General features: G+C 37.1%; 1 protein-coding gene across 1 annotated transcript in view; it reads left to right on the forward strand.

Moving 5' to 3' along the window:
* The first annotated feature begins 22 nt into the window (after positions 1–22).
* bin3 (bridging integrator 3) overlaps positions 23–24,569 on the forward strand; it is a 34,087-nt gene continuing 9,540 nt past the window's right edge. Inside the window, exons 1-6 of the mRNA XM_032579440.1 lie at positions 23–152; positions 6,862–6,910; positions 9,134–9,174; positions 12,993–13,054; positions 15,777–15,913; positions 21,433–21,473. Of these exons, the coding sequence (XP_032435331.1) occupies positions 145–152; positions 6,862–6,910; positions 9,134–9,174; positions 12,993–13,054; positions 15,777–15,913; positions 21,433–21,473 (338 nt within the window). The 5' untranslated portion in view covers positions 23–144. The remainder of the gene's footprint in view (positions 153–6,861; positions 6,911–9,133; positions 9,175–12,992; positions 13,055–15,776; positions 15,914–21,432; positions 21,474–24,569) is intronic.

The following is a 24,569-nucleotide window of genomic DNA, read 5'->3' on the forward strand; positions in this document are numbered from 1 at the left end:
GTTCAAAAACAACCTTAGAGGAAACTGAAGCGTGTCGGCTGAAGTAACTTCCTGTTGAACGCTCGCCAGTGGAGTGACGGGAGAGCGATGTTTCTGAGGAGATAACACTATTAACCAGGCCCAACGGAATAAAAGTCACTCAAAATGAACTGGTATGTATCCCTGCTACATTTTAGACGTGTTGCTTATGAATAAACTGTAAGTCAAGTTATTTTTTCGCAATTACCGAGGAGCGAATAATCGCCTGGGGCTCCGGCTATTTCCTGGACGTGCTAACCAAACTACACTAGCAACGGAGTTAGCTTTAGCATTTAAACTCCGTGACTCACAAATATAACCTTTCCTGGTGGGGTTTGTTCTTGTTAATTTGACCTAAGGCAGTCTAAAGCACATAAAACACTCGTTTATGATAGGGTAGTTTCTAGCAATATTTAGTATCGTCAACTTTGAGTGATTCTTTAATAAGTGTACACCTAGCTATCATTACAGTGTTTCTTAGCTAACAGTTCCATACTGGCAACTTTGTTCTCGACAGCGAATCATATAAATATATAAACAATCTCCAACATACTAATAGCTGAAGGTGCGTCTGCTGGTACCTTCTAGTTTTCTGAATTCAAAGAAGTTCAGGTAGTGTTTCAAAGAGAACGGACATTTGTTGTATCTAGTGGTCAGGGCAGCAGGACCGGTGTTGTTATATTCTGGTTCTCGGGAACACACTGCTCTGTAAGTTTTAGAGGTACTGGTTCAGCATACCTGAATTATATTAAGTAGCCAATAACAAACAGGTGCTGAAAGTAATGACACACAGATGAGATAATTAGAGCATTTGACTTAAGTTATCACCCTTATGCCAACTTAAATACCACATTAGAGTAAATACAGCGTTTCCCCTCTTCCTGATTTACTATTGTTTTTGCATCTATGTCATACTTAAGTGTTTCAGAACATCAAACCAATTTAAATTTTAGTCAAGGACAACACAAGTTAACAACAAATACAGTTTTTAAATGGAGGTGTTTATTAAGAGGGTCAGGGGTGCAATCCAAATCCCACACCACTGGTGTGAGTGACATGTCAAAATTATTTAATTTCTTTGCTGTATAATCACAGTAATTATTTTATCATGATTTCCCTACATACAATTTTAGCTCTTAAAGAAATTTTTAAAAATACTACACAGCATTTCTCATTATATTCTTATCAATTTGGGCAATTTTCCCAAATGTTGTCAAGCACTATAAAGATTTAAGAAAATTTTCTCATTCTTAGAGTATGTATTACAGTAGGAGCATTTTATGCAGAGGTTATTATTTAACAATTCATTATAAATTTTTCACATCAGTGTTATCATGATTAGTTGTAGCTGTAATAGTAGCAATATTTTTTATAATTTCATCAATCTGTGAACAGCACACTTTGAATGTCTTCTATATTAAATTATTATGTCAGGGATACATTACAGTCTAACTCCTTCACAAACAATTCACCCAAAATTGTGACTGTTATTTTATGACCAGAGAGCAAACTGTAATAGTGTTTATGCTATTTAAAGTTTAAAGTGCTTTATACCTGGATAAGGTTGTTACTATGAAGTGTGCTGTATTGATGCTATGAATAGTGATGTATATAGTAGGGCTGTTGTAAACAAATATTTAAGTAATCGAGGAATTTATTGATTATTCTTACGATTAATCGAGTAATCGGATAAAATAAAAAGATAATATAAAACATTAGTAAATCTAACATAACAGCAGTGTTACTATCGGATATCAACATCGGTCCAATTTTTTTACGTTTGAGCTTCCCTAACAATAACTTTTCTGTAGTTTAGAAAATCAACTCGTAACAACAATAGCTCACTTTCTAAGTTAACCTGAAGGAAAAATTAATACAAAAATCTGAAATTCTATTCAATTTAATAATAAAAAGGCAGGCTCACAAATACGCTTATAAAAAAATGTCTATACTCCAGCTTTTGGTTTAAGTATTCATCTCCAGTCAGTTTAATAAATGAACTCTCACCTTGCCCAGACATTTATAGCTTTTGTGTTCATGTTAGCGACTGGATTTGACACCTTCGTTCGTCACACACAGAAACATCTACCAGCTACGTACCGTCACGATGAGCTCCGCCACCCATTTGTTGCGACTGAAATGATATGAAATAAATTTTCCGGTTTGTCCGTAAAACTACACTTACGTTAATCATCTAAAGCACAGCCGCCCGCCGTGTTCAGTCTATCCGCTCACTTGTTTAAATACACCTTCAGCGCTCTTCCCCGCTGTTCGCTCTGAACACCGGCCACCAGGAAGCAGCTCCACGAGGAGAAAAGCTGTCATACTCAATGCATCGCGCCAGTCATTTTAGGGATGCCTATTGGTCTCCCAAAAAACCAATAGGCATTTGATCAATCTGGATACAAACCTGGATCAATCTATGAAATAGGATACCCTGGACCGAACTTGAAAGTTGGACATTGTGCTGCTAACCCTTAGCATTCATCAACTACTCAAAAGCGGAAGTGAGAGCGTTATGCAACACAAATATTTAACAAAGCTGCAAGGCAGATAATTTGCCTCAAGGAATTTTAATAATCAGGGTACTCAAATCATTTGAAGAATTGATACAGTTCTATTTGATACAACAGTGTAGTTTCTGTATAGGTCTATCTGCCAGTTCCTGATCGTATGGCCCACAGTGTGAAAGTATTTTGTCTCCATACGTCTCTGAACTCGATCCATGTAAATGGAAATGGATTGTTAATAATAAAGTGAATTGAACAAATTGAGCTTGGCAATGTTACACTTCCTTTGGTTTGTGTTATTCACTCTTCATTATTCATGAATGCTGCACAAGAGGAAACAAAGAGAAACAAACCTTTTTCTATACAATTGTGACGCATATGCATAAGAACTAACTTTACAGTGTTGTACACATTCTTGGTGTCATGCCGTCATTCAGTTCGGCCAAACAGTAATGACTGGCAACCAGGATTTTGCCATCATGTACTGCCAACCAGAAGGTCAAGAGTGGACAGCTCTGTCACTGAAAGGAGCCCTTTATTGTCACTGCTGATTGAAGCATTCCAGCATGGCCTGCACACTAGGGTTTATGACGTAAGAGGTTTGACTTTGGGGTCATCATCAAAACAATTCTACTTCCCAACATCTTCAACCAGCCCTCTGTGCTCTATGGAATATCTAAGGTCAAATGATGCCGTATCTTTCTAATGGTGTACACATTTGCAGTTTTAGTGAAAAGCCACTGGGTCTTCCCAATAATGTGTCCCCAATAAAGAAGACTGTTACGTCTTTGTTCTTGCCTACGTGCTTACGTGATGGTGGTGACGTATATCCTATCACAGCAGATATCAGATACCTCTTTAATTGCTTGTTGGTTAACTTGTTAATGGTTGAAAATGAATCAAACATTTATAGCCTCTTTTTTGTGCCTGGAAAAAAGCTCTACAAAATATTACCAGTAACATCGAATATTAGAGTTCTTAAGTTCTCATGATTGTTGAATATTTATTTCCATTTATTCTTGTTTATATTTACATAAAAAATGCTAACTGATGGTTGAGATTAAATGGCTACCTTTTTATAATTAGTTGAGAGTTAAAACCCTGTTCATTTACCACAATGCTAATAAAAATTCTGGGCTTTTGATTTGTCAACAAACAGTGTCAGACATTGCGATTAATAGATGTTGTTTGACATTTATTAATCGCAATTAATAGATGTGATTTTTATTTTTTACACAAATACAAAAAATTGTTGCAAATATGCTTTTAATAAAAGTAACCATATCATGTTACATATTTTTCTTTCAATTACGTAAATACAGGAAAACGTAGATTTTTTTACTCAAGGTTGTCATACTCTGATAATCTTCCATTGAACCATGACTAAACATGTTATCATAATTTAGAAACAATACATTCAGAATATTGCTGAGAGTGGATATGTGACTGACTGAAGTAATTAAAAACACTACAGTTACAACAGCGATAATAACAATAATTTCAGTTAGTTATAATTTGCATACTTTCTAACACTGCTTTGAAAAACTGTGATAAGGATAGTGATGATAACTTTGATTATGAGCCAAAATACCCCTCTGGCCAACAATTTGTTTAATTTAAAATTAGGACTTCAGCATATTGCGAATATATCAGAAGTGCAATATCAGTATCATTATTACTCTTGGCTAATATATTCCAAGTGTTAGGAAGTTACATTTTTCATTATAATGGATAGATTCTCACAGCTGAAGACACTGGACACAAACAACATTGTCCAAAATGCAAAAAGGTCAGAGAGTGTAGGAAGTAAAGTTGAGAAAATTGGTATATATTGCACTTGATATCGTCATCGCAGTTTTTACCAAGATTATTGCTGTCGCAACATTTTCTGCTATTGGGCAGCCCTACGCAAAATTTTCCTGTGTTAAACTCTGTTGTGGCTTATTCTGTGTCAGTTGTTCTTGGTTCACAAGACCAGATTCACAAATGTTTCTCAATGTGGGAGGCCCGGCTGAAATATTGTTGTGTTAGTGAGCTTTAGAAATGGTCAGCAGAGTCTGCAATCCTTTTTTGTATCACATTCTTTCTGTTTGTTCTTTTCATTTTCAAAGCACACTCCACTCTGTTTCTTTTCCACATCTCACAAACAGTTTGAGTTTCTTTCTTTTTTCTTTTCTTTTTTTAAGAATCTCTTACAATCTTAACCTACAACATTTTTAGATAAAACTGAAATTCCATGTTTTCTTTGTCATCAGACAAACACTAAAAGCAAGACATTTATTGTTTTACAGTGCATTGATAGAGAGCTTAAAGGGATGTTTGCAGTTTTCCTATTTAATTCTTCTAAACCGTTCAAATGCAGTTTTGGAGTTGGATTTTTGCAATAAGTACTTTTAGATACAAAACTCATCCAGCAGGAAAATATTTTAGTTCGTTTTTAAAAAAAACATAAAATTTCTTTCTTGATAGGTAAAATTATTATTGTTTCTTTATCAATTATTAATTTCTGTATTAGACATAGGATCTAGGAATAAAATTAATCTCTCTTATACACAGGTTATTGTTCCAAATATCTTCAAAATATAAAACACAAAAGCATTACTTTAATTCACTTTTGTCATATTTCGTAGCTATTACAAAGAGTTAAATATACCAGTAGATACTGACTGAATTTACAAGTCATTGTTTAAACTAAAAGGTCGACAAAGTTCTCATGATTCATGAAGATGTGACATACATGTGGTGAAACTGCCACTTGTAGGTACCTAAACTCATGAAGTACACTGGTTATTATTAGAATTTGTATATTGCAATAGTTGAACTCAAACAATGGGATTCCCAAATGGCGGTTTAGCTTCATCTCTTACGTTGGGAAAACTTATTGCAACATAGGAAGTGAACGTGGGAGGTTGATGTCATCGCTAGTTTCGGGAGAACACCACTTGGTCCCCAGCCAGCGTTTACACTCAATCCCATCTCTGCCAAATTATGTTGCTGTTGTGTTCACGAATGCCCTACAAATCTAACAGACGGCTACGCTAACATGACACTGTTGTATATCTTTCAGGTCATCAGAAAAAGGTGAGTCATATAAAATGTAGCTGACGAATTTCATGAGTTTTTTTCCACATTGGCTCACGCAAGCTAGAGTAACTGCAAGTGAACCCACTTTCCTTCAAATAAAAACAAAAACATGTTTATAGTGAAATGACTTATGTATTAGTTTAAATCGTAACTAAAAACAAGAAGAATACAAATAGAATCCAATAGGACCATAACATAAACAGTGCTTCCAAATAAAATAATGTCCTCATACTTGAAGCATTAGTGACATCAGCATGCTGTTTTGGCTGTATTAATTTTGCTATTGTTTCACCAAGTTGACCTCTATAATTTGACAAAAGCTGTCTTCAAAAAGCTCTTTCTGACACAGAAGCATATTCTGATTGCACAACGAGGCCTTACATCACACCCTCACTTTTCCACCTCATTAGTCTACACACCTTTCTTCTGACGCAGCTGCTGCCTCTCCCTGCCTGTCACCAGCTACTGGCCATCTTTTAGTGTAGATGTTAGACCATTAGGCACATGATTGAAAGTGTGCAGACAACGATCTTTGTAAAATGTGTTTTTATTTTTCCGTTTTGTTTTTTGTGAACTTCAAGAACACTATGCCTGTCACCATCTCATTAAGGCAAAGGACAGATTTTTGAACTGTGGGTTAACAATAGCTTTTTGTTTTTTTTACCAAGAACAGTTTCGTTTCTTTTTCTTTTATCAAAAACAGTCCCAATAATCTTTTTGTGGTTCAGTACCAGTATATAAGATGTTTCCCTTTATTGTGAAAATTGCATGCTTGATACAGCTTGCGCAAAAACAGAACATTTTGTGCCGTTTCTTGGTGCTAATTGCTACTATCTTCTTGAATAGCAGCTCGTGGGTTCTTGCCTGACATTCAGGAGAAGGCATGATACCCAAATACACAATAAGCATCTGTGTTTGATTGCCAGCTGGGGTCATCATGCAGCGCAACCACACAGAGAAGAGGGTACAACCACTTCTGTTGAGTGATATCCTTTTGCTGTGGAAGCCAGATGTGATCAGCGATGACATGAAGTTAATGTACATGGCACTGACTGCTTGTTTGAGAAGAACAGAGATTAACAGCCTCCTACTGTCTGCGTTAAGGAATCCTCAGACCAGTGCTGACCTCTGCTCAGACATCATGTCGCTGATGACAATCTTAGCATTCAATGATCTCACCTTTTTGGTGGTCATTTTCCACTTGCTTGTGTCTGTCACCTCTCATTGCTTTTTTTTGGTGTCGTTCCAGGATGCCCTTCAAGATTGGACAGCCGAAAAAGCAGATTGTCTCTAAAACTGTAAGTCTCTCAAGCAAACATTTAACAGCTGAAGTGGTGTTATTTATTTGTTTAGGTAGTTTTTTAAATTTTCACTAATTTAAAAATATATCACACAGATATTGTCATTTTAGAGCTAGATGAATTTTTGGAGAGCAATTTGTCAGAGCCATGTCAGGGGGACAGAGTTGATTACCTTGAAGTTGCACTGAGTGGGTGTTCCCCTTAGTAGCAAAACCACTTCCACTGTAATGGGTCTGTGGCCCAGCAGTCCTTGTAAGACTTGGTTTCCAGCTTCCTGTGCTATCCAAGGTAAAACCATGGAGTGGGTTACATGCAGCGCCGTCAGATGATCTACTTGTGACATTGTGTGAACCATTTCCTGTATTGTTTTTGCCCCTGTGTTTAAATTCAGAAACCCACAAAACCACAAGACAGGAAGTCATTATGGTTGTGTAACTTGTTTGACATGTTTCAAAGTGGCGATGGACAAGCCATTCAAATGCCTAATTAAGACCAATTTGTATTTCTGTGTAAGTCAACTCAGTTTGTCCACCTTCTTCAACAATGCTGTCTGGTTTTGGCATTCTGGTGTGACTAGAAATGAAAATGAAATCTACAATAGCAACTAGAAATTTTTCGGTTGACCATGTAAGTAGTATTTAAAGAGAAATTAAAAAAAAAATAAAATAAAATAATTAAACAGGTAACTGTCCTTTTTTAAATCTTAATTCACGGGTTTAATAGTGTTTGAGGGTAGATTCAATTCAGGTTGTCACCATTGCTAAAGACAACTTAACTGGAAATTAGGCATCTATTCCCCGGGCGTGCCTAATGCTCCTGAATGTGGGGAAAAAAACAGCCACAATATATGTTTAAAATGAGTTGATAATCTAATCTAAATTGCAGTAACACCTTTTGAATGCCATACATTCTGCATTATTAATTGTTATATAATTTCTATAGGACAGTCATAGAGTCAGGGTGCACCATACTGGGTTCCAGTATGCGTAGCATCTAGAGAATCCTCTAAACTTATGCAACAACTGTAGTGCGGAAGCTAAAAACAACTAGTATTATTATTAATGAAGGAGATGAGTGACTAAATGGACAAACTTTTTTTATATTCAGACACATTTGTCCAAAATACGCTGGTAAGGAAACATAAATGCAACTAATCCCAAAGAAAGTATTGATGATGTATTGCAAAGTAGCAAAATCCAAAAACTCGCATATGTGAGGATTGGTATCAAAACTGTCCAGACTGATTGATTTTTAGTTGGTTGATGATTCAAACTATTTTTCCTTCTAACACAGTTAAAGTAGCTTGTAAACCATCAGTATGAGTGATATTAACTTTTTTCTTTCTTCTGTTCTGAAAATTCCTGACAAACTTCATCCTATTGTATTATTTGGTGATTAAATGTAGCTGACTGGTAGACCTGTATATGTGAAAATTTGGCAACATTAATGTTTTTAGTGAACACATTTGTATGAATATTTCTTTTTTTAAATTTCTTAAACCTTTTAACAATAGTTGCAGCTGTTTTTCTCCAAACCGCTGTAGGTGCAGAGAAGTCCCTGGCTGTAGTCTGCAGCACTACTAGTGTTTTTTTGTGTGTGCACGTAGGTGTGTGTGTGCGCGCGCGTGGGGATGCACGTGTGTGGGGGTGTGTGTGTGTGTGTGTGTGTGTGCATACGCTGCATACCAGTTTGTCTTCAGTCATTGTTCCATTCAAAGCAACCAAGGCAGATAAAACGTTTGCCTCACTGTTAAATAAGCCGGGTTATATAAGCTTTCAAAAGTGGTTTTAAACTTTAATTTAGCTGGAAAAATAGCAGTTTGGACACTCTGTCTAGCTCTGTTGCAAACCACAGTAACACAAGTACCATGCATGACCATATGATGAGATCACGCCTTAAGGGCTGCTGATGAGCAGACAGAAGTGACAATGAACTGTAGGTTTTTTAAAGCCGCTGAATGCCAGGGTCAGAATCGAATCTGGTATCCGTCCGCTACGTTCTCCAGTGGAAAAATGCTTCGGGTTTCAGTTTTAGTTTGCTTGATAAACATTCTGTCTGTATGTTTTAGTGTGCAGACTTTGCTCAGCTGACCACTTCGTTTTTAATCCATTGGTTTTAATCACTTATCCTTTTAATGTTAAATTTACATCTTAATAAATTAAACAAACTCTTAACCAATTTTTCCCATTTTAAGTTGACTGTCTGTTATTTCTTTTTTAGGTTGAAAGAGACTTTGAGCGTGAATATGAAAAGCTCCAGAAGTAAGTTTGCTTATACAGCACTATCAATAGAGAACATTATTGATATTTTATGTGTAGCATTTTTATCCAGTTGAATTGTATCATTCTAGTATTACTTTTATTTGCAGTAATATATGCTCATTTTATTAATCATTATGATAAAATTATTAAGGGCAAGTTTGTAAAACATTTTTTTTGTGCCATTGCTTTGGTGAAAGGTAGTTTCTTGCTCACCAAATCTGTCTCCTTTATATTTTTATTACTGTTAGTTTTCCTTTTTTCTATCTGATATTTTTATTGGCTAAATATTTTCATTATAGTGTCAAGTTTGTAAGCATTTCAAGAGCATTGTTCAAATTTGACTGGTTTTGTCTTGTATACATGATGATGTACAAAGGTCTCTTTGATAATTTTACATAATTTTAAAATTAGTTAATTTGTTAGTAGTCACTATTTCAGTGTGTTTATGAAACTAAAGAGACAGAAATATATAGCACTTAAAATCTCAAGATCACTGCAAGCAGAAACTCCCTGAGGGCCCTGAAAAATGAGTGGGAGCACAGCTTTCCACTCAGGTTTTGTTGAGTAGGAGGGCCCTTTATCAGGAAGGTGTGGTACCAATAAACCTTATAGATGAGTCAGAGCAGCGGGCATGTGCAGACATTTAGGTTCTCCACCCTAGAGATCCATATCAACACAGTACATCCATGGACTACAAGCAAAACACTTTCTGACATTTATCTTATCTGCATTTTGGCAAGCCATGCCTGCCTTGTGCAACTTTTGGAATGGTTATCAGATAACATTTTTTAGCTTTTTTAATAATTATATTATATTTTTTGATAAGTATATTTTATTGGTATTGGTATTTGTGTTATGACATTTTTAGTAATGTTATACTATAAGTTTGATGGAAATATAAATTTTATAATGATTTGCTGATAACAGAAAAATCAGCAAACAGCTTGTTGAGAACATATGTAGGCACATATAAAATAAATTGGATAAACTGTAGTATAACACTTTAACAATAGGTTTTGAACTTGATTTTGACCTTTAATTTAGCCTTTTAAATCTAAAATGTCTTGTTTTTGTTTACAGCCTGACATACAGCCATGACATATGAATGTATAAATCACATCCAGTCTGATGCAGCAGCAGGTTGTACCTTATTTCAGGAAATATTGACAGCAAGACTTTAAACTAAAGGCCCTTGCTCATCATAAGGGGCTCCAAAGATAATATTCCTCTGTCCCAAGCTATGTTGAGTGATAGTTTAACTCCACCCACTGACTGACTAACAAATGATGACAGTAACCATCCAATCTTAAACAGAGCAATAGATCAGGATCCATGATGATGGCTTAAAATAAATGTGACATGCATTTCCAAATGTTCTGGAATCATCAGACGCCACCCAGGGCATTTGTGCTAAAAAAGGTTTTAAAAAAATGTGTTTGTGTGATTCTGGTCTTTTAATAAGTGCAGTTTCATAAAGATTGAGACTGCACAGGCCTACCATGGGCGCATTGGTGCAAAGAGTAGCAGCGTTACCAGTCACCCTATTAGCACCTTCTGGAAAGAGAGTCAAGGCTTTCACCTGGTAGTCATCCAGAAAGGCTCGCTCACTGTCACCGAGTAGAGAGGACAGCAGTATTGTGGAGGCATTGTAATGGAGGAGGTGGTAGTAGAAGACAAAATTGTGAGTGTATGGACACTGGTCTTAAGCATTTCTGGCTTATTTACACAATAAAATGGCTTTACCCATCATCCTGTAACTTCAACTTGAATTTCCTGGCCTCATATTTTGATCCTTTTCCATTGCAGGAATCTTTTCAGGAACTCTCGTAGATTTCTGTGCTAGTTTTTCTCCTGGCTACATTCCCACTGTAGGAACCCGACCAAAAGAAATACATCCCCAAAACGACCCTAAAAGGAAGGCAGGACTTTATGGACTCTTAACTAAAGTGAAGCCTTGTGATGGGATGGTGCTAATTATGTTTAACTTTGATCCTGCACAGATCAGAGTTGAATGTCCACAGCATTTAATCTCCTGGTTTTTTCTAACTGCAGATCATATTCCCTGCTAATTTTCATTATTGATATCCTGTATTTATATTTGCAAACAGCATTTAAACCCATCCAATCCATGCTGAACATCACACAGACAGGTTACAGAGGTTGCATTCAAATACAAAGATACAATCTGACAACCTTAGTGAAAAGCTTTAATTAAAGGAGCCAAGGACTTTTGCTTTCAGGGTAAATGCGTAAAAAAGAAGGTAACACTCTCAGTAAGGCATTTTCAGACTTTTAATGTAAGAATATTTTTTAGCGTTTATGTTCTGAAATGCAGATTAAAGTGGTCACAACTCACCAGGATTGTGGATTATTTACACATTTTAAGTGGAGCAAAAGTAGTATTACAAAATTTCTTTTAGTTGGAAGTGATTTGAATTTGACGTCAGAGTGCAAACGCTATTGGGGTATAGAATAATGATTCTGTGACATTAACTTCAAGAATTCATAGTCAAAATGTGCCTTTTGCATTTCTGACCTCATGTTGCTCTGTTTCCAGTTTAAAGAATAAATAAGTTTTATTTGATAAGATTTTTCTGTTTTTCTTCTTTGCATTCAATAGAGTTGGGTGCTTAAAGTTGTTGCATTTAAACAGATATATGAAGAAAGCAGTATTTCTTAATGTTTATTGCAAAGTCAGTAGCAATTTTCGTCTAGCAAGTAGAACTCAAAATACATGTAAAATATTAGCTGCTTGGAAAAATTACCCTTGGTTTCTTGTTTTAATGCTGCTTGGTTGTACATTCAGATGTTCTCAACAGGTGGTTAATTCCAGTTAAATTTTCACACAGGGCTAGAGTCATTTGCTTTTTTAAATTTGTAATTTAATTCATTGTTTGTTTACTAAGGTTATTTTTCTCTGATGTGAAAACTTGTTTAATGATCTGAAAGGACTTAAGTGTGACAACAAAGCAAATATAGAAGAAAGCTATAATCAGTCAAATACCTTCACATAACGCTGAAAATAAGTAAACATCTTAAATAAATAATTAACAAATTGTAATGATTTTATAAGTTTTTCTTTAATCATTTATGATTATATTAAGCACCTGTTAATGTGTTGATTTGCCATTCTATGGAATTATCTGTCAGCTGCTGGATATTTGAAGCTCTAAAATGATTTCCTCCATTTTCGAGATCCAATTTCTCAAAGTTTTTGCATTTTTCTCAAGTTCTAACACCAGAAATCCAGTGTTTTAAAGTAGCAGTTATGGTGTTTTTCATTTTTATGATATAGTCCTATAAAAAGATGGAAGGACTGATGGAAGTGAGCCCCTACATCATTGCATTTTTCGTCAAATCAAGAGAAGTGATATGATAGCTGTCTCTTGGGAGATCCTAAACCCCCTTTTTGCCTTAATTGATATAATGAATGGCATGTGTTTTCATACTCAGTAGTCTGGTAATTGCCTTTTTTAACAGCATCAGTGTAATATGTGGAGTGGAATGATTGAAGATGTTAATGTTTTAGAGCAGAAATGTACTTTACAGTGCTAAAAAGATTCCCTGTACTGGTAATTAGCCAACAGATTTTATGCAGAGGCAATGAAATGTTTAATTTTTTTCTTGAACTATATTTTGTTTTAAATTAGTTTCATTTTCTATGTTTCATCTGTTTTGATTTATACATGAACAAGTGAAAAATAACTTATTTTGTACATAGATTTTTTTTTCTGCACACTTGGTCCCAGATATACCATAATTTTTTATTGCAGTAGATGAGGAGTTATCTGACGAACGTTCTCCTTCTTGTCCAACAGGCTTGAGGATCAGACAAAGAAGCTTCACAAAGACATGAAGAAAAGCACAGAGGCTGATTTAGGTGTGTTCTTGTAAAATACTTGTCTTATCATTAGATTTTCCATTCAGATCCATCCACTTGTTAGCCAACGTACTGGATGTTACTTAGCAGGTTTTACCAGGATCGTAACATTCAAGTGGTTATTTTTTTTTCTTTTCTTTTTTTTCTGTGGTGTGTTAACAACGTGACAAATAAAACAAAAGGCGCTTCCGTCTAAATTCTCCTTTTCAAGCTCTTCTACAATCTTGTTGCCATTGTATTTCATCTTACATTTAGTGCACTGCTCAGTTATGGCTTTGATTTGTATATCGTCTTTGCAATCATTTGTTTTTGCACTTGTCTGCAACAGCAACCATGTTTACTCAACATGTATTTGCTTTTTTTGTTGGTTTTGGATTTGTGTGTTTGTGAAGTAGCAGTAGAAATGGCCTGTGGTAAGAAGTCGGTTGTGGGGGCGGCGGAGCAGGAACGGATAGAGGAGCAAGAACCTCCTTCATTTCCTCTCCTTTGTGCTCTGGAATATGGATGTTTGCATCATCAAAGTGTCATAGCTGTCAGGGCCTCATTATTGTTAATGGATTCCATGTGCTGCTCAGGTCCCATCTCCACCAACTGTTAACCCAGCAAAGAACCAGACCTGCCCTGAATGTCAGTGCTGTAATAAACAGATGACTGTTGGTTATGTTAGCCATCTTTGCTGTAGTCAAAGGTAGCGATAGTCTGATCACACATATACGATCAGGGGAAATGTTAGGGTTACATTTTGAAATTACAAAGGATTAGTAAAGCGGCAATGGTAAATTGAGTTTCAGAAGTACTCATACCATTCACATGTTCACATTTCGTCACATTGCATCCTCAGACTTCAATAGTTGCTCTGATTAATGCTCTTCTTGCATGGCCTTGTAACTCCAGTAAATTACATTGAAGTTTGTGATAGTAATCTGGCAGAGTTTGATCTGGCATGAGTCTTTTTGTAAACACCTTTTTTATTCCAATGAATCCCTGCCTGCAGCCTGGCAACCCGGTTATGGTGCAGGTCTGAGACCCCTACTTAATTTTCCATGGACAGACTCAAACTCTGCTGACCTGGTCTGCAGCCAGTAGTTCTTGTCACACGCAGCAACCTCTGTGAACTCTGACTACCATTGCCAACTGCAGTCCTAGGCGGTTGCGTCTGAGTCTGCCCATGGAGCAAGTGACTCAGTACAGAGATGGGTAAATAAACATGGAGGATTGCCAAAATGGAGACCTGGCCACCCAGCTAGAATGGAAAATCACAGGGCAGAGACAGCTGAGTGGATATGACTAAGTTTTAACAGAAAAATGTTTACATCAAGCACCCTGTGTGAGCTGTTTCATTTTTCTCCATTCTGACATTTTATATATTAAAAAATACTAATAATTTACCCAAGTTCTCCTCAGGCCACCTTTTGAATTGACTCTTCTATAATCTCAATTAAACAACCCAGTGAATGATTAGTTGGTGTTATCAGTGAATTATTCACAAATGGGACAGTAGTTATTATAATCGTCTCCGGGGGGAAATGCAACAAGCATAAAGCTAGTTTCAGTGCAGGTCTTCTTTTCACCTTGTAACCCCTGTGCACATTTATCATAACAGCACCAAACAGTCACCAAACCAGTTTTAGCATTTATTTGTATTATCTTCTCTATTTCCGAGCCAGAGGGAAAAAAACACTTTTCTCAGCAGCAGTAAATGACCTCATGGAGACAATCAACCAATGAAAACATTACAAATGCCATGTTTAACTCCTTGTTTCACTATTAATCTGTCTAATTTAGGATAAAAAAATACAACACAAAGTTAAGTTTATTAAAAAGTTGAATTAGCAGTGGATAACATAAGCTCGCCATCACTTTATTTCTCCACTATTTTGATAACACCCATCATGTAGGCTAATGCATCGCATCGCTGATATCGCAGATATTTTCCACCAAACCCATGCACAACAATTTCAGTATCAGTTCTTAAGCGCTATTGGTCTTTCATTATCACCAGAAGTTATCAAAACATCCAGTTTTAAATCAGACATTGGGATTAATAATTAATTGACACACTGCATGTTGTAAAAATCTGTCCTAATAAATTAAAATGGAGATATTAGGACACCTGTTTGCAGATATAATGAAATGGGATTTGTTTTTGTAAACTGTCTCCCTGCACTTTGATTTTCTCCAAAAACTGAAAATATGACAGTGGGAGGATGAAACATTTAGTCCAAGAGACATTTTTAGTGATGTGGTAATCTGGCTCCATGCTGGTTCTTTGGCTTCGAAAAATCAAACTGGTTATTTTTATGTAACCAGCAAAGAACTGACTAAACAATCCTGGTTTTTAGCTCTGGAGTGAGCCTCTTTTGGTAGAAAAGAGAAAAACCCTAAAAGAAGCCCTAATCTGAAATGTGCTCTGTGTCTTAACAAAGTGCCATGTGTGCAGATTAACAGTAAATTTTGCTGTGAAGAAACATGGCAAAGATTCTTGGTGAACTGGTGAATATTCAAAACGGCAGGCATCCCTGCCAACCTCTGATTTAAAAAATTTTTTTTTTACAATGGGGGGCAGCATTGTTGCCATCTTTCTTTTGCTTTCACTGAAGCCTTTAGATACCCTCCCACATACAGGATTCATACACTGAAAAAAGCGCTTAAAGCCTTTTTGACACAGTTATTTGGCAATGTTTTAACAGTGTTCTCTGTCTTGTGTGTGTATGGCTGTCAGCCATGTCTAAAGCAGCAGTGAAGATCTCTGCAGATCTGCTGAGCAACCCACTGTGTGAGCAGGACCAGGCCTTCCTCGACTCCATGACTGCTTTAGACACAGCCATGAAAAGGATGGATGCATTTAACCAGGAAAAGGTGAGATTTATTCCTACTAAATGTCACTGTTTTACAGTCTTTGTCGGCTTTGCCTTGGCATTCACTATTAAAATGACAGTTTTATCAGGTTTAGTATTATTGTTAGACATGCATAAGCGAAAACTGGACAGCATTCTGTTAAATTTGGATGTTTTTATATTTATCTATATTGTGTAGCCTGTGGGCTAAGACCTATTTCTCTGTGTTTCCTCCTTTTGTGTTTTTTTGAAAAGTATCTATTGTATTGTGCTTTAAAAGCTCAAGGTGCTGGTTATCAGCTGAGAGACTGATGTTTCTGACTCACTGGTGTCCAAAATAACTCAACAACAATAGTGGGGCTAGGGAAGAAAACCTGCTACAAAACTCATAGGAGTTATTCACTGCCTATATGTTACTTCATATCTTCTTCATATTTATATATCGTCAATTAAAAATAGTAGTGGGACTCGATTAACATTATGAGCGAGTTAATTACAGGGTCTATAATTAATTGATTGTATTTTCATCAAAAATTGTTGGCAAAATAAGCAACATTTTCAATTGAAAACCCCCTTTTTACTACTAAATTGTTGAATAAATAGACATTGGAGATCACCAACAAAGATATTTGTTTTTAATCTATTATGGATGCACAGAGCTATCATACCCATTCAGCTTCAAGTGTTTTTGGAACCAATGATCATTCATGGAAATTCTTTAAAAAATTTTAATACTTCTTTAGAAATGCGGACTATGAACTCTGACATCAACGTTGAGGACGTCTGTGCTTGTTGAAACACGTTGTGCATTGAGCTGGTGTTTTTAGGCTTGAATAGCTTTGGTTACAGGCTAATAACTTATACATCAATAGTCTCTTCCAGCGTCCCATCATATTATTTTCTTTGAAGCAAATATTAAACCCCAAAGGGTCAAGAGAAGGCACTTTGTTGACCATCGCTGTTTGCGAACATCAAATTTGCAGTTTATACCACAATATCTTTGTTTTTAAACATTTTATAGGTCTTGTGTATATTCAAGTTTTCTGAGAAACTGAATTTTGAGTTTTCATTAGCTGTGAGCCATAATCTTAATAAAAATGTATAACCCTATATTTACAGAATTTGCAGATTTTTAATGTGTGTTCTCACCGTTTTCCATAGTTTCCTCACAGCTAATCTGAGATTGATAGATAACTTTCCACTGCATAGAGTAGTCTTGGTTGCTCTTCCACAGTTTTATTTCCATTGACCTCTTCTGTATATTTGCCCGGCGTTCTCCAGTTTGTGATTATAATCATTGCCACAGGTACTTATAATGTGAATCATTGTAGCAGTGCATGTGTGCATCCTTAAGGCAGTTCTCTCTGAAGGGTAGACACTTAAACAGCAAACAATACAGGGCAGAGAAGGGGAGATCATGGAAAGGTATGTACTTTTTTTTTTTAAAGCTTTGTTTCTTGACTCATTGCCCAGCCAGAAGGTGTTCAGGGCTTTTCACATTTGTTATCTTAAAATATTTCCTTTTGCTTCCATATTTTACTGTCAGCCAGAATGATTTCATACTGCAATGGTAAACCACATGGAGAAAATAATTATCTTTGCAAATAGTAGATAATATAACTATTGCTAGAAACCATCACGTAATATTACAAGAATCACATATGTCACCTGGAAATGTATATATTTGCTTTTGAGTGCATGGTATACTTTTGGTGTTTTTCCTTTTCCGTTTTGCTTCTGGAAAATCAAACCAATGATAACATATTAGAGGGGAACAAATCAGTACAACACAGCAGACACTTTTTTAGAGTTTGCTCTTGACATTAAAAGTCTTAAAAATGTGTGTATTAAATAGTATTGGTTAAAAATGCCTTACAAATATCAACTTCATTTTTGTAGCACTTTAAGCAAAGTGCTACAAAAAACTCTTCTGCAACCATTTGCTGTGCAGCAGGGATTAGACACAACTAAGAGTAAAAAAGTAATGCATCATCAAAAGAGTAAAACCACACTGTTAATTGGTAGGTTTAGATCAAACTTAGGATAAAACTGATTTGTAAAACTCTATAAGATACTCTAAAGTACATAAAAGTTAAAAAAAAAAAGAAGGAAATATTAAATCAATATTAGCAAGGGCTCCATCACCTCTGTTTGGCTCTTTGAACATTTAAAAGCATCTTTTTGCTTGAGGTCACTGATCTAAACCAAACCTGTTTTGTATCAAAAGTGCTGTCTGGATTTTTACATGAACTAGGTTGTGGTTCTAACTGAGGCATCAAGGTGTTGTTATATTTTGATAATTCTAACAGATGTAGAGCAACAACAACATTGCAGGAAGGGATTTATAAGTACACATTAACTCCTCTGTGTGAACCAGCCAACGAAGCTGCCTTATAGTTATTTGTTGTACAACATTGCTCTTGTTATGTTAACCAGTACCATCTTTCGTCTGTTATTTGTTGACAGAGTTGTATTTATTTTTCTTAAGACAGGTAAGTTAAATAAATTGTTATTTAAGTTAATAATTTCACATGGGCCTTAAAGGTAAATTTTAAAAAGCTTTTTTTAAGTCTACTGAAACCTTTCAGGTAGACTGAAAAGTCTACTAGACTTTTTTAAGTCTACTGTCGTAACCAGGAATTGCATCACAAAGTTAAGTAATGTGATTTAACTTTTTATATAATCCAATATTTTTGTTAAAATGTCAGGATTTTTTTTGTTGTTGTTATTTTTCTGGGTCCAAATAAATAGAAAGTGTCTTCAGTGTTGCAGTGGAATTTTTTTTATTTTATTTTATTTTTTCTTTCGCCCACTGAATATAAAACTTGTAGAAATTAAGCTTGGCCACAAGCAAGAGGCTATTATTCTGAGGCTGTCACTTTTGTCCCCAACCTTGCTGCTTCAGCTTTACCATACCAGTCTTTCAGACAGCCCATAGTCACACTTCATCAAATTTTACTGGAGCCATTTTGAGTGACTAGACAAAATAAAATGTAGGTTGGACAGTGTGGTTTGTGATCTGGGGTGCGAATGTCCCAGCACTCAACTTGGTAGAGAGCCCTGCTTGGACCGTGTTCAAAACACAAAGCTTATTATTTTATTTTTCAACTAAAATAAGGAGAAGTGTCATTTTTTTGTGCATTTCTTCTACTGTTAATTTGAAAATACAAACTGCAAACTGATGCTCACTTAATTTTTTTCCATGTTATTAAAACACACAGTGAAAAGCATTTTCAGCATCAGGACATTACGTAGATGACACAGTTGTATTATTGTCTTTTTTGCTCTTTGAGTCTCAACAAGTGAAAACCTATTAGGGTTCTGTTCCAGATTTGGACCCGAACTGCTCGCCTATCCTTTTAAATATTGTCTCGAACTGAGCTAAAGGCAAAATAGTGATTGTGAGAACTTTCTGGTCAGTCCAAGAGTGTGCATCACCTCTAGGTTTGCAAGGTGTTTATAATCCAGCGCCGCTCTGCAGAACACCACTCTGACTTCTCCCTTCAAGCTGGCGGTTGGTTCTGACGGCACAAACGGCAAACCTTGTTGCTCAAGCAAAACAGACACAAAAGCAATCCACCCTTTGCTCTTCTCCGCGTTGAGACGAGATGTTGCGCCGCAGGGCTCGCGAGTGAGAAAGCCAGCAGATAAAACGTGCAGCGATAATGAAGGCAGCAGTGGCCCAGGTCTGTGTGTTTATTTCTGGGGCTGAGGAGGGCGCTCAGCCCCGGCGGCGCACTGCTACCAAAGCCGAGCCCCGGCGTAGATGGCGGCAGCGCGGTGGAGGATGCTCCGTTTGGAGGGATATTGATTTCCTCAGCGATCTGTGTGTATTTTTGGGAGGCCTGTGTGCCGGGATGGCCTCTGCCCCGTGACTCACTGATGGAGACTGCTGCTTGAGCATCAGGCCTCAGGCTTTGTGGGGCCTCCAAGGAATTGCTCTGCTCCCCACCCTCCCCCCATCACTGTGGGAAGGGGCAGAGGGTAGAGGGCATCAGCATGCTTAAGCAAATCTGTTGCTGTTATTCTCCCTCCTCACTGCGTGTTCTCACCTTAAAAGCAGCAGCGTAGCTCAAGTCGAGGAGGGGAGGGGATGGAGCTGGGGATGTGAATATGTAAAACAAAGAAAATGTGAATGTACTTATTTGTTATTGGTTCTCTGTTTTCCCTCAAACCACCATCAACCATTTTGTAGTTGGAAATGTGCCTGTGTGAAGCAGTGAGTGTTGTGTTTTCTCAGAGATGGTCAGGGCACTTTCACAAAGCGCAGCTCTGATCTTGCTTCCTTGCTGCTGTGTGATTGACTGTCCTGCCAATAGAAAGCAAACATATGATTACTGTAGCAGCTCATTGTTCTCATGCAGCTGTCGTTCCGTATTTCTCCCTTTAAACCCCTTTTCACTCTCATGCTCATCACTTCAGTTGATTGTCTTGCTGGCACTGCGCCGTTATGAGGCTTTTCTTGTAGTCGTTTTATGTCTGCAATGTAAATGACGCTAAAACTTCATTAATTGCGCACCAACTTCTGTTGATGAGACTTGGGTTTTCAGCTTGGAGGCCTCATAATGTGTTATTCGTTTACTTCCATTTAACACCCCCAACCTCTCCTTCTCTCCCCTGTCGGTTCTGACAACCAGAAGGAGAATGCTTGAAAATATAAACTGTTATTGTTAAAATGTTTGTTTGTTAAGAACTTTCATCTTGTAAGGCAGCCCACCCTGCACAGGATTTCAAATCAGTTGGGCTTTGCTTTCATGTCCGTCCCCTGACAGTTCCATCCTTTTGTATCGCAGACTCGATGAATATTCAGGGATTTCTCCTCGGGGCTTGCGTACAATAAAAAGAGTCAACGTCATGAAAGTTTCTTTGCCAACCCTCCTCCCCTTTTTCCATTTTTTTCTGTTTGCTCATTTTGAGCTACACATAATTATTGGTGTTTGTGTTGTATTGTTACTTTGCCACTAATTAGAAAAAAGATGTAGAAGCTCTTTGGGTCTTTGGTTCAGGCTTCTTATGCGGCCGATAAAGTCTGGAATTTAGTTTAAGTATTTTCTAGATCAGGATAGATATAGGGAAGCATAGGGTATAGAAAAAGATGACTTTCTGGGATTCATTTATTTTCATCTTTTTGACCATTCATTCATTCATTCATGCTTTCATAGCGTTTGCACATCATCTACCCATCCATTAATGGGTAGATGATGGAGCACCCCCATTCATCAATGGGGGTGCTCCATTGATGGACGGAGTACCCCCTCCATTCATCAATTTTCCCATCCATCATATTATCCATCAAGTTCCCACTCACAAATCCATTTTTCAATCATCCATCTGTTTACCAGCTTTTAGATTATCCATTCATCTACTGTATATATTTTTTATACTCACACCTTTAAAATGAGTTAGAAAAACACAGATAACTTTGGAAATGCGAGTCTGGAGTTTTTACATAAAAAATATCTTCTGATATAATGCAAATTGACAATGAATTATGTTTTATGCTTGGCGTGTTTAATCCTAATAGTGTCCTTTTTATTCCAGGTTAACCAGATTCAGAAGACCGTCATAGACCCTCTGAAAAAGTAAGGGTTACTCTTAATTTTTCTATTTGTTTTTTCTTGTGTAAGTGCTTTCAGGTTTTCATTTTCTAGTTCAGGACCAAAAAGGGAATTTGTGTAACATTTGGTTTGAGTGGCTGAACAAAATGATTGTTTTACAAGATGTTATTAAAAAAGGGAGGTCGGGTTTCATTTTGTGGCTTATTTCTCATAACGTATTCACCACTGTGGGTCATTTAAGATGAGCGCCATAAACATTTTTAGTGTCTGGACCCTATTCTTCCAGGATTGAAAGTAATGCTGTTATGCAACATCACAGGAAGGTCTTCAGTCTAACTACACAGATTGTAAAAATGAGCAGAGCTGCTGTGGTCAGAATGTGTCTGGAAGAAAGTTTATTTGGTTCCCATTCCTAATATTCGCCCCCATTTGACATGCCGTGAGTGGTATTCCATCTCATAAAACTCCCTCTGCTTACTTTCACACATGTGCACACACAAATGCAAAGCAAAGTTGCTGAAAGGAGTGGCTGGGCTATCGCACCCAACTTCCGGCCTGCTAGTTAAGGAATCGCTTCCTCCTGTTTGCTCCTCCCCTGATATTAAACATGTGCTAAGAGGACAAAAGCAGAATCTTTCTACATCAGTTTTTTTTTGTTGACCTTTCTCCCCCCATAAAGCTGTCATTTTGAGAGTGGGGGGGGGGGATTCACCTATATGAAGTGAACACGCTGTGAAAACATGACAGGGTTAGGTCGGTGTCAGTGTGCGTTTATCCCTCTCTCCCTCATGTGCTCCGGCGGCGGAGCAATGACAGGATGGAATGGTTCTAATTTCCTCTTCCTGGTGGGCGGCAGGCGGACGTGTGGGTAGGCTCAGAATATGGCACAGGCCCAGCTTCCTGGGCCCAGAGCCGTGGATTGGTCGAGGAAGAGAACTGTCTCAGGACAGCACACACTCTCTCACACACAAGCACACAGACAGCAGCCCAGATTTTCGAGGGTGGGGGGGGGTGCTGAGGAACTTGTGCTTTAACATGATTCTAAAATAGAGCAGTGGAAGCAAGTTTTAGTTTCAGTGCCAAGCTGAGCTGACCTCCCCGTTTTAATTTTTAGCCTCCCTAAAAGACAGCATTTCTACTCATTAATTTATAATGGTGTTGTCCATAGAAGAAGCTAAGACACGAACCTTGTTGTGCGTTAAAGCTTCCATTAGGATTCCATTAGTGCTTTGTTAATTTTTTTGTTTACTTGTCTCTAAATATTCTTGCTTGTGATCTTGTGGCATTCTAAATACAACTGGTAAAATTCTGAAAGGAAGATTGTAAAATTAATGGAAGACTCTCACTTAGTTGTGTGTGTGTGTGTGGGTGTGTGTGTGTGTGTGTGCGTGCGTGGGGGTGTGTGTGTGTGTGTGTGTTAGTTTACTCAACATTGTCCTTCTGTAACTGCTATTTAAGCTTTTGGCATCCATCCTTTATCCTTTAGTCTGGTGAAGTGCACAGAAAACAAATTTAAAAACAGCCCTCCTCCACCATCAGCCTCTCTCTTCTTTCCTTCAGAGCTGCTTGTGAGTTTCATCCGCTCAGTAGGGTCACTAAGTGACATCACTGTATTTATGTGGGGGGGGAAGGGAGTGCGTGGGCATGGAGGCATTTGTGTTATCTAGGGCTCCCTAACGTAGCCTTTTTGTTCTGTTGTTGTTTTGGGCGAGACAGAAGTCAGGCCTGTTTTGAGACCTTTGACCTGGGTTGAGCGTGGACTGAACAAAAAAAACAAAAAAAAACCCTGCACCCACCCGTCTCTATCAGAGGAAGAGCGCTCCTGATGCAGGTCTAAGGGCTAGATCCAAAGGGACTTCAAGGCCCTTGCATGACGGCTGAGGGGCAGAGATTCAATTCTGGCTGGACTTGTTGAATTTTTATGACTGTAAATTTTATAATTTCCTTATTTATGAAGAACGTCACTGAACAACGCTTTTTGCGAGTTTTCTAAGTTCAAGTGAACAAAATGTGAGAATAAGCAATGCAGATATTTTTTCTCTAAATGCAGTGCTTTGGATTATGTGAGTCTGGAACCACTTATGGTGCTTTTGATTCTCCACTTTAGCCTTTATATCTTTAATTCAATATTTCTAGATCTACAGCTTATAGAAATAGATGTGAAGATCTGTTCTAGAAATCTAACAGATTTCGCTACTGGTTTCAGATCTTATCTGCTAGCTCTGTTGTTCTTGTAAAGGAAGCCATTAAAAGAGCCACCACAGCTGAAGTTGTCCTAAAAGGGTTCCTTTCCACTGTCGCCGCATGCTTGCACAGTATGAGAGATTGTTTCACGGCTCGATGTCAGTGACTCAATGAAATCGGCCAACTGTCCTCTGATGAAAAAACTTTTTTCCCTGTTGTTATAAACTAAATTTGAGTATTGCATAGTAGCTGGGATAAAATTAGTATGTATGTAATGACTTAAAATCTGTCCACATGTTTGGATTGATTTGATTAGATAGTTCTGGATGGAAATTGAATCTCTATTATGTAAAGCACTTTGAATAGAATAGAATAGAATTCAGCTTTATTGTCATTGCACTGTCACTTTGCGCTGTGTAATTACTGTTTTGTGAAAAAGTGTTGTGCTTTACAGATTTCTTCTTTCTTAAATGTTTTCTCCAGTTGCGGACTATGGCTCTCACATTCTGGCATCCTTAAATCTCAGAAAGAGCTTTATAACATTTTTCCAGATGATGTGATGCTTTTTGAAATCTTTCAGGAAGATTATATTTAAATGTATGCATGCCAGGTAACAACCAGGCCAGAGTTTATTCTGTGAAGCTGAGCTCAGCTTTCTAAAAAATGTAGTTTAATCAGATGTCATTCTTGATTTACCTTTTTCCAGAGAGCAAGGTTGGTTTGGATAGCTTTTTTTCCCTTAAATAAAGGAGTTTTTAATTGAAAATTCTGAATTTTGTATTTAGGTCATCTTTATCCAATATTTTGTTTGATGGTGATTTAAAAAATGCAAATATGTAAAAAAAAACAAAAAAAACATGAGAATTATTTAAGGGGGCAAACACTTTCACAATATTGTAATTTCCTCAACAAATGGACAATAATGTTTCAAGGACT

The sequence above is a fragment of the Xiphophorus hellerii genome, chromosome 12 (genome assembly GCF_003331165.1).
Source record: "Xiphophorus hellerii strain 12219 chromosome 12, Xiphophorus_hellerii-4.1, whole genome shotgun sequence".
Classification (NCBI taxonomy): Eukaryota; Metazoa; Chordata; class Actinopteri; order Cyprinodontiformes; family Poeciliidae; genus Xiphophorus; species Xiphophorus hellerii.